This window comes from Glycine soja, chromosome 4 (genome assembly GCF_004193775.1).
Source record: "Glycine soja cultivar W05 chromosome 4, ASM419377v2, whole genome shotgun sequence".
NCBI lineage: Eukaryota > Viridiplantae > Streptophyta > Magnoliopsida > Fabales > Fabaceae > Glycine > Glycine soja.
In genome coordinates, this window is record NC_041005.1 from 6997148 (window position 1) to 7007534 (window position 10387).

Sequence of the window (10387 nt, forward strand, 5' to 3'; positions counted from 1 at the left end):
TCTTTTTGTAAAACCTACACATGTCTCCCTTATGCATAAGAAAATTAAACATATCTCTCTTCTGTTTTTAATACTTACATAAACGCTTTAAATATCATATAAACATTTGACGATAACAAATTATATACGTTGACAATTTTGATTAAAAGGGATTAAAATATATTTTTTACATTCGAACCTACATATATGTTGATGTAAAAATTGTCAGATTTTTTAATTTTCTTTACATCGCTTATATATATAACCAATATAGAAAAATTGAAAACCCGGTCACTTTTTACAACAACATATACATAGATTCAAATATACTCGAGCCTAACTTCGAGTATATAAGTGATGTAAAAAAGTTAAAAATTTTGACACTTTTTATATCAACATATATATAGGTTTGGATGTATCCAAATCTAGTTTCAGACAATAAAATAATAGATTTAAATTTGGTGAGTTCAAAAAATATATAATTTTTTTTACAGTGATGGATTTCGAACATTTTTATATTTACGAGGACAAAAAATATATTTTAATCTTTTTTAATCAAAATTGTTATCGCGCATTATTTGTTAGTGTCAAATACTTAAACGACATCTAGGAGATTTGTGTAGATTTTAAAAACAAAAGAAAGATGTGTGTAATTTTCTTAAATTTCAAAAGAAAAATATATATAATTTCCTTAAAACTCATATATAGAGGACAACTGTATGTTTTTCAAAAGAAAAAGAGGGATGCATAATTTCTTTAAAAAATACATGCATGTGTAATTTACTCAAATAAAAAAAAAAACTAGAGAAAACGTGGTGGGAATAAGCATCTGTCTAACCAACATTATACAAAATAGTGGGAACAAACTCAAACTCTAATTCACCTCTCTACAAACCTTCTTACAAGGCAAAAGCCTCTTGAAGGATATAATATTTTGCACCAAAGGAAAGCATGAATGAGACTCTATACAGCCATTAGAAAGAAGCTGAATGACAATGCTAGAATCTGATCTCACAATAATCTCCTTGAAGCCACGTTGCCAAGCAATAAAAATACCAAGGTAAATTGCCCAAACTCAGCATCACAGTTCCCTATATCTTCAGCATAACCAAACAAAATGTTGCCACAATAATCTCGGAGAATCCCACCAGCAGCAGCTTCACCAGAAATCATGCGCCTGGATCCATCACAGTTCTGATTTCTGTGATTCTAGAAATTAAAAAAAAAAAAGGATAACTGAGTCTTTTTTTTCTTATCATCATGTACAACCTTTTTGTTTCTTTTTATAATGTATTCTCTTTTATTTTTGTATAAAAAGTTAAAGTTTTGTTTTTAGAATATTTCACTGACTTAATATTAGCTTTGCGAAGGATTAATGCAATATTAACTTTGCATGAATCTAACGCGAATTGTTCAACTCAATTCGAGTTCTAATTATGCAATTGCATTGAATACTTGAAAAGAGATCTTTGTCATCTATAGTGGTCCTTAATGAAGACACTTGGAAGGTTCAATGATACAAGCCACTCAGACCCAAAGAATCACATGCTTTTGGAAACATAACACAAATCAATCTGTACATATCAGTATTTCAAGAATAACTTCGTTAACACTTCAGTGCCAAATATACATTTACTAGAGGGGAGCAATGTGACCAATATAAGTTTTGAGGCGTTTGTTGGTGATACACTCTGTAGTGCTACTGTGTCTCAAATGAAATTGGCATGAAGGTTCCGTGAAATCCATATGGTACTCTTCGAGGCATTGTAATTTTGGCAACTGTTTCACCAGAAAATTTCTGTGTTAATTATATGAACCTGAAAGAAAAGTGGATAAGAGTTTATTAGTGTATATGTGTAACAGTGTTATAATTATCAGCAAGACCCATCATAGGCTACAGAGTAATTTCAACCCACTTCAGATATGTTTGTATCTTCATTGTGAACAAAAGCTATGATCCATCCGTCATGTTCTTCAAGACCCCGTCTCTGGGGACAAAGGCAGCCCCACTGCAAAATGTATTCTTCTCAAACATGTGGCATTCCACTCTTATAGGCTCTTCAGGTTGCTCTTTGTTTCTCTGCTGCACAAAATCCAACTTATGATAATTGCAGCCTAGGAATTAAAAATGAATTTAATGATCATGCATTGACAATTTAAAATAATTTACACTATCATTCGATCACAAATCATCATTGATAAGACGATAAGACTTTTAAGATAATTATTGTAAAACTCAATAAATTTATCATAAATGATGAATTATGATTGAATGATACTATAAAACTAACGTTAGGGCATAGCCTTTCTTATTAAAAATTGCTATTAGTAAAATGTGTTATCCAAGCATTCTCTTACCATGGAAAACTTTGCACATGATTCTTCAAAATAGAGCTTCGCTAAACCTCCATATTTTGGCACATCTGATTAACCCAATGACAAGGATATTGTTATAGAATATTTACATAGTAATTTAATTATGAATGCTACTTATAATTCTTTAAGAAAAAAAAAAAGATTCTTCTCTATTGTTACCTTGCTTAGAGCTTGCGATGGGATCAACTACTTGATTATTGTATGCATATCTATTCCGAATACCTATGAAGTTTCCATTCATCATAGGAAAATCCATATAAACTATGTTGGCTCCACAGAGACCTCTCTCCTTAACTTCTCCCGTTTGCATATTCAATTGCCACTCGTGACAACGAGATAACCACTCAAATTCGTTCAAACTCGGGTCAGGTCCAGGAATTAATGAATCAAGAGATCTGCAGCCCCTCACTACAACCTGTTCATACACAATCACTGATATTTTCAAACTCTTAGCATGGCCCTTTTGTTCACACATCTGAGAAATATTTTTAGAATCTTCTGTATTACTAATACTATTACTTCCAGGTAACTTGCCTCGTGACCATCCTCAAAAGAATTGATCATGTGAAAAGTGCAATTAGGTTCCACCTCAAACCATTTGATTGAGTTGGCATCACCATAGCGTGGCATTACTCCAATCCTTGCATATTCCTCCTTATTATACTTTATTAATCTACACACATACAAGAGATGCTGAGTCAACTTTTCTATAACCTTATCATATTTTAAATTGAAGGCATTTGTTCTCCCATACAAAGGATATGCACTCACGGGCCTCTTCTAAGAAGTCTGTTTAGATCAATGGTTAATGGAAAATCCATTATCACGTTGTACCTGCAAAACAAAAATGCACAAAATACATATTTTACAATGCAGAGTTCAGATATTAAAACCAAGTCAGCACAATAGTCAACAATGCTACCTCTGTGTAACACCTATGTCATGGCAAAGAGTGCACCTGTTTAGGTTGAGGTCAACTTTGTGAACCAATTTCTTGCCTTCAGCTGAAAAAGGAGTGGAAAACAAACATGTATACAGTCTCGTAGATATTATTCACTACCGGAAGTAAGTAATTTCTCTTTACTTGTACAATACAGAACATACCAGAAATAATTCCAATTATGGCGAAAGGTTTGGTTGCTGCAACCCCTAATGTAACTAGTTCTCCTGTACCTGGAGCCTTCTGTGATAGTACAAAAAATTATTTGAGAGCGAGCAAAAAATTTAGAGTGCTAAAATTATTGATTTGTTAATACACATATAAAGAAAAACCTTTGGATGACTAGTAAAAGGCGCCATTGGCATTCCAATTTCTTAAAGTTTTCAGAGTAAAGATGTTAATCTCTTGTGGAAAGTGATTTTCAGCGACTGAATAAAACTTCCCTGAATGCTCAAAGACAATGGTGTTGCTGATGTACTTGTTCACTTCCACATCGCAACTGTTAAATCCACGAGAATGTGACTAAATGAGGCATGCCAAGTGATAACACCATCTTTAGGAATTGTGGGTCCAAAATATATTATCAAATTATTGCTTGATGCCTCACATGTGAGTTTGATTGTTAGCCATCAAATGCATGGATTTTGAGAGAAGAAACAACATTTTATTTGTACCTTCTCATCTTAACTAGATCATTAATCTTAGTCCTATTTTAACTACTACTTCTTTGTAACCAAGGCTACTATATTTTAATGTGCTAAGAATAACACTATTAATTATTAGTATATATAAGCTAACCCAATTTGAGGACGAGCCCTGGTGCAGCGGTAAAGTTGTGTCTTGGTGACTTGTTGATCATGGGTTCGAATCCGGTATGAAGTTTTTTTATATAAGCTAACCCAATTTAACAGATAAGCAGACAAAATGGCTGGTGAATCGCCTTCTATGGCCGGAAGAAACAATGGTTTGCTTCGTTGCTTTTCAACCTTGTAGTATCGGTTTCAACGTACTTGTTATAGAGGACAGTCCAAATCCCTTGACTCGACCTTTTAAAATAAATTGCGTGAAGCATCCCCTCTCCTTCCATCCCTCTAATTTGAGTTTTAGTCTTTTTTTAAAAAAAAAATTATTTTTTGTCATTTAATTTTGAATGTGTCACTTTTAGTCCTCTGAATGATTTACCGCTTCATAAAGGACTAAGTAGTATAGTTGGCATTTCAGGATTAAAAGTGATGCATTTAAAAATTAGAGGGATCAACAAAATATTTTACAAAAACTAAAATCACATTAGAATATTTAGAAAAAAGCAAAAACATATTTTACCCTTTTATATTTTTTGTAACGTGGAGCCTGCCACTGTGACTTGCATCGTTTTCACTGTTTTCTCCTCAAAATATTATATTAGAATTTCAATACAAGCACTGAAAGCAATGTAAAATTCGCATTTTTGTTCCTCAGCAATGGAGAAATGGCATTTATAAGTGATCCACAAGGAAGGACAAGTAGTTAAGTGCTTAAGATGTAACTCACACAAGGAGTTTATTTATATTATCATATATACTAGAAATGATGTTGCGTTAATAAAAATTTCAAAGGAATCCCACCGTTTATAATATAGACACCCTCGGGAAAATCATCTGGAATTTGTCCTTGGATGCTTGTCACGACTATAGCTTCACCTAACTCCACCACTGGAGCAAAGTTACTCTGCACAGTTAATGAAACACAATTGATTAGAGGTTTGAAACCTTGAAAGAACCTTATGTGTTGTTTGTACTTTTGAACATGCACTGAAGCAATCAGAGTCCAGAAGAAGAGCACTTGCTCAATGTTATATTGGTACCTGAGATGGAAGCAGTGGTTGGTCAAGAAATTCAAAGAATGAATCTACAAAAGCGTCAAGTAATATAGCTGCAGTGTTTGCCATGGTTTTGTGAACTTCATCAATTTGCAAGGGGACTTCAAGCAGAACTTTCTTGAGTGGCTGCTCAATAAATCACATATTCACGACTTGCAGTAAAAGTGGGGAAAGCAAAAACAACATAAATAAAATGTGTGCAATGGAGGGGATATATATGTTTACCTTAAAGGCAAGGAAGAGTGGAAGGTTGTAGTGACCAGAATTGTCCAAGACATAGGAGGGTCTTTTCTGAATGGAGCAATTCACTAGGAATGTTTTATATGAAGTGGCCATGCATATAGGTGTGGGTTAAATGTAGCTTGGTGTGTCTATATTCACAGTTAACTTCAATACATACCAAAATGCCTTGAAAGCACGGTCTATTATGTATACATCTAACTAAATATTGTGTATCAAAATGATTGTTATAAAGTTGGATAGGGGAGGTCTGTTGGGAATTTATATTTCTTCACCTAACGGGGGTTTATATTTTAATAATAATAATTATGTTTGATCTAATTAAGTGAATATACTAGATTATCAAAGAAAGTGACACGAGCTCAAAGAATATGATATTATTATTGGTTCACCTTACTCTAATAGGAACTTTAGTGGAGTCAATAAATTAAAAAAAAAAAAAAAAACTAGTTATGATGTCTAATATATCTCCTCAAAATTGTTTATCTTTTAACATTTCAAAAATTATGAAGGTACTAGTGAGCAATTAAGAAGTTTAGTTTTGGAAAAATTATAAGAACAACTCTTTTTTTTATACTTTTGATTTTAATAAGTCTTTCACATTAATCAACTAATCAAGAATTATGAACCTAGGTGTTTATTATAATTCTTAATAATCTAATATGTTATAGATCTTAAGATATTGGGGGACTTTTGGTGTACTATTCTAAGATATATGTCTATAGAATTTTGACTTTCTTATAGAAAATAAAGATAATATACGTAAGATATGAACTTAATATAATTTAGTTAATTACAGAAAAAAATTTGTACACTAAATATAATCACAACTCCTCGTTATAACATTGCAATGGTTTAAGCTTTAAAGAGTCTAGAATCTATTAGGTTTAGAAAAAGAAAAGAAAAAATTGTTCATACAGAGTCTAGGCCCATCTTTTATCCACTTGTGGCATGGTATCAAGAAGCAAGACACAGACACATCTATTTACACGGTAGGTGAGATTCTATTTTTAGACGTATTTAGAGCTTTCAATCCATTGAAATATTATGCCTCTTTAAACAACTTTCCTTACTCTTTTACACACACACAAGAGAGACTATAATTTAATTAAGAGTTCCCTCATGTTGGGTATGCAATTCGCTTTAGTATATCGGGTATTATAAACCAACCAACATACAAACATTATAAAATAAATAAATAAAAACTTATTTGAGAAGAATAGTTATTGTAAATTGGAGAATGTAATGCAACAAGCCTTTTAATTTTTACATGAACCAGGCCACGAGCTTCGGCCTCCAACACCTCGGGTATTGCTATTGGCATTACCACATTTGCTAATGGCACTATCCACCTAGGTGCATTTGACCCTTATTCCAAAACTATCCCCTAAAAATTTGCATAATAGAATCATATTTTCGTTGTATAATTGGGGATTAAAAGAATACACAAGGAAGTACGTTTCTGTTGTATAAGTGTATAACAAAATTATGTTTTCATTATGTATTTTTTTCACCCTCAATTGCACAACGGAAATACGATTTTGTTATGCAATTTTTCATAACCCTAGATAACATCTAGGATGTCATTTAATTTCATCCCCACCGTACAATGGAATTGAACTTTCGCTATGTTATTTTTCAAAACAAAAAAATAACACAACTAAAGTGCAATTCTATTATGTTCTGGGTTAAAAATCACAACGGAATTGTACTTTCGTTTGTAGTGGTTTCCAAAACAAAAAATAAAAAATACAATCGAAGTATGATTTTGTTGTAATTGTCAATCCAGAAAACGATGAAATTATATTTTGGTTGTGTATAAAAAAACGGAAAAAAAAAATGCAAGGAGAAAGGGAAAGGGTGGTGAGAAGAATGGGGGAAGAGGGAAGGGGAAGGAACTGCAGGTCTATCATCTGAGTCTGAAATGGTTAAGAATATGACGTTTTTGAATGAAGCAAATTCTACTGGTGAAAATACCCTTGAGATTGTTAATGAAACTAGGACTTCTGAGGAAAAGGACTCTGTTTCAAGCACTGGTTTAACCTCAGAATCAGGAAGGGAATCAAGCAGATCTTTAGGATTTGATGAAAGAAATGAAAGTTCCACTGTGGAATGTATTGAGATAGCAAATAATGGTTCAGCAACAGAGCAGATAGGAAATCTTGGACTGAGCATTTACAACAATACTATTTCTCATTCCCCTTCTCATGCAATAGCTCCACCTCTAAGTCAAACAGAAGTGAGCCCAAATATTACGTCTCCAATGTTATCAAATGCTTATGATGAAACTGATTTCATGGAGGAAGAGAGGTTCAGGCCATCAAAAGATGAATTCAATATAGTAGGCAATAATTCTTCTATCAACCGTGTGCCTAAGGAGACTGAAATGAATGAGTTATTGCTTCAGAACCGTGCCTCATATTGTTCTATGGTAAATAATTAATGCCATTTTTTTTCATTTCATGACTAACTATGGCATATTTTTGAGTTCTGTCTTAATGTTGGTAACTTGTTTCCAGAGGCCAAGGTGGTCTTCAGCTGTTGATCAAGAGCTATTGCAGGCCAGATCGGAGATTGAAAATGCACCAATTGTAAATAATGCTGAAAATCTTTACACTCCCCTTTTCTGAAACATTTCCAGGTTCAAGAGGTATCATTTGATTATTGTGGTTTTGTATTTTGTTTTGAAAAATATTTCAGGAGCATCTCCAGCAATAAAATTTCTATTCTTGCAATCTACAAATGTATGGATATCGTTGAAATGATAGTATGGACTGAAATTTTTGTGGACAGTAAGGGAGAGTTGATCATTCTGATAAGTGATAACATGTAAACTCAATTTTTGGTCTTCCGTTTCCTTTACATAAATATCTGTCTTGATCAGCTTATTGATCACACAGAATTCAGAATAGTTCATTAAAGTTGCTGGGTTTCTTGATGTTGAAAACTCCACTAGCTATTCAGGGAAACAAAATTAAACCAAAAAAACATATCGGATATGTGCATGTGTCTAAATGTGTGGCAAGCAACAGTGATATAAGGAGCAAGAATCTTATAGATACTGCTAAATGTTCTTTTAACCTTTGTACTAATTATCCCATTACTGTCCAATTGTCAGGAGCTATGAATTAATGGAAAGAACTCTTAAAGTGTATGTGTATAGAGAAGGAGACAAACCCATAATGCATTCACCATATCTTTTGGGAATTTATGCTTCGGAGGGATGGTTCATGAGGCTGATGGAAGCTAGTAAACAATTTGTGACTAAAGACCCAAAGAAAGCCCAGCTATGTTACTTACCTTTCAGTTCTCGGAGGCTAGAGGAAACTTTGTATGTACCGAATTCACATAGTTCTAGGAACCTGATTCAGTATCTGAAAAATTATGTAGACATGATTGCTGGGAAACATCGTTTCTGGAACAGAACAGGAGGTGCTGATCATTTTCTTGTTGCTTGCCATGATGGGGTATATATGCTTTTTCTACTTCATTGAATGTGTCTTTTCTTCTGTGTGACTTTGCTAAGGGTACTAGCTATAACTGGTTCTTATTTAACATTCAATGATACTACTATTACTACCAGTTTTATGGTATGCAACAAAAGTATGTATTAGTAAATGTTGTATCACATTAGTCTTCTCTATTGTATCTTCTCATAAAATAAACTTATTAGCTACACTATGCAGGCCCCTACAGAAACACGGCAACACATGGCTAGGTGCTTAAGAGCCCTATGCAATGCTGATGTGAAAGAAGGTTTTGTCTTGGGAAAGGACGTTTCTCTTCCTGAAACTTATGTCCGCAATGCTCCGAAGCCCACTAGAAATGTTGGCGGAAACCGAGTTTCAAAGAGGAAAACTCTGGCGTTTTTCGCAGGAGGAATGCATGGTTATGTTAGGCCAATTCTGTTGCAGCACTGGGAAAATAAAAACCCTGCCATGAAAATCTTCGGGAGACTGCCAAAGTCTAAGGGCAACAGGAACTACATCCAGTACATGAAGAGCAGCAAGTACTGTATTTGTGCAAAGGGATACGAAGTCAATAGCCCAAGAGTTGTGGAGGCTATCTTCCATGAATGTGCGTAACATCCTCTATCCCTCACAAATAACGAATAAAGGAAATAAAATTATCAGGAATTTTTTTTAAAACACATTAACTTTAGATCAGTTCAAATGGATAAAAAAGGTTCACATCCACTTAGTGAAAACATAGAAGTTGTTTAAATAAAAAAAAGTTATTCCGACTCAAAACAAGGTCGTCCATTCTGAATAAAAAAAATTAAAATAGAAATGATAACGTAATTATATTATTCACAGAAATTATAATATGTCAAGTATAATCCTATGTTTCAATGTCACACTTATCAGAGCATATTCCTATCACGAACTAAGTCTATCCATCTCTAGTATAGAACTCTCATTTGATGGCTCACCTGAACAAAATGACAATCAACTCAAACACAAACACACATCAGGAATGAATTATCACATTCATATATAATAAAAATGTTAGAGCATGTAAAATATATAATACTTAAAGCTAAATTTATATAATTAACATCACTTCACAAAATCACACGCATTATGCACATCCATTCAAGTTCATTCACTCTAGAAAATGACATCAAACCACAATTGTTAACTCAATGAAAGTCAAACACATGTGTTATGCAACAAATACTCTAGACTCAAGCTTACATACAATGTGCTATTATTTTTCAGTGAAAAATCTCATCAGACGCCTAGGAGTACATTACAAGACACATCACACAATAAGTATGTCAGGTCACTCTCACTAAGTAAAATCATAGGGAGACTAGACAGGACCATACTGTTTTGCGAGAATGTTTCAACCATGTAAGATCGGCACAAACTTAAAGGAACCACTCAAGTTGGATGACCTCTAAGGCCTACACTCCGAAGAGTCCGTTAGGACCTCTCCCTCCTGATTTAGGTCCAACCCAGAACAAACATTTGAACACACATATTCTACCT

At 33.6% G+C, this 10387-nt stretch overlaps 2 protein-coding genes and 1 pseudogene across 4 annotated transcripts; 1 reads left to right on the forward strand and 2 right to left on the reverse strand.

Annotated features, from left to right (window-relative positions):
* Nucleotides 1-1506: 1506 nt before the first annotated feature.
* LOC114408340 lies at nt 1507-4664 on the reverse strand (annotated as a pseudogene).
* On the reverse strand, nt 4398-5599 carry LOC114409118. Its single transcript, XM_028372436.1, has 3 exons — nt 5379-5599; nt 5139-5279; nt 4398-5002 (listed from the first exon to the last, which is right to left on the reverse strand). The coding sequence occupies exons 1-3, from the start codon at nt 5487-5489 to the stop codon at nt 4856-4858; spliced, it is 399 nt and encodes a 132-aa protein (XP_028228237.1). The 5' UTR covers nt 5490-5599; the 3' UTR covers nt 4398-4855.
* Nucleotides 5600-7233: 1634 nt separating this feature from the next.
* LOC114408086 (probable glycosyltransferase At5g03795) lies at nt 7234-9521 on the forward strand. Of its 3 annotated transcripts, none has more exons than XM_028371206.1 (4): nt 7234-7824; nt 7913-8043; nt 8512-8860; nt 9080-9521. In XM_028371206.1, the coding sequence occupies exons 3-4, from the start codon at nt 8525-8527 to the stop codon at nt 9476-9478; spliced, it is 735 nt and encodes a 244-aa protein (XP_028227007.1). In that variant the 5' UTR covers nt 7234-7824; nt 7913-8043; nt 8512-8524; the 3' UTR covers nt 9479-9521. The 3 variants fall into 2 exon arrangements, 2 of the variants coding, with proteins under 2 accessions (XP_028227007.1, XP_028227008.1); XM_028371207.1 differs by lacking the exon at nt 9080-9521 and having other exon boundaries at nt 8512-8959.
* The last annotated feature ends 866 nt before the right edge of the window (nt 9522-10387 follow it).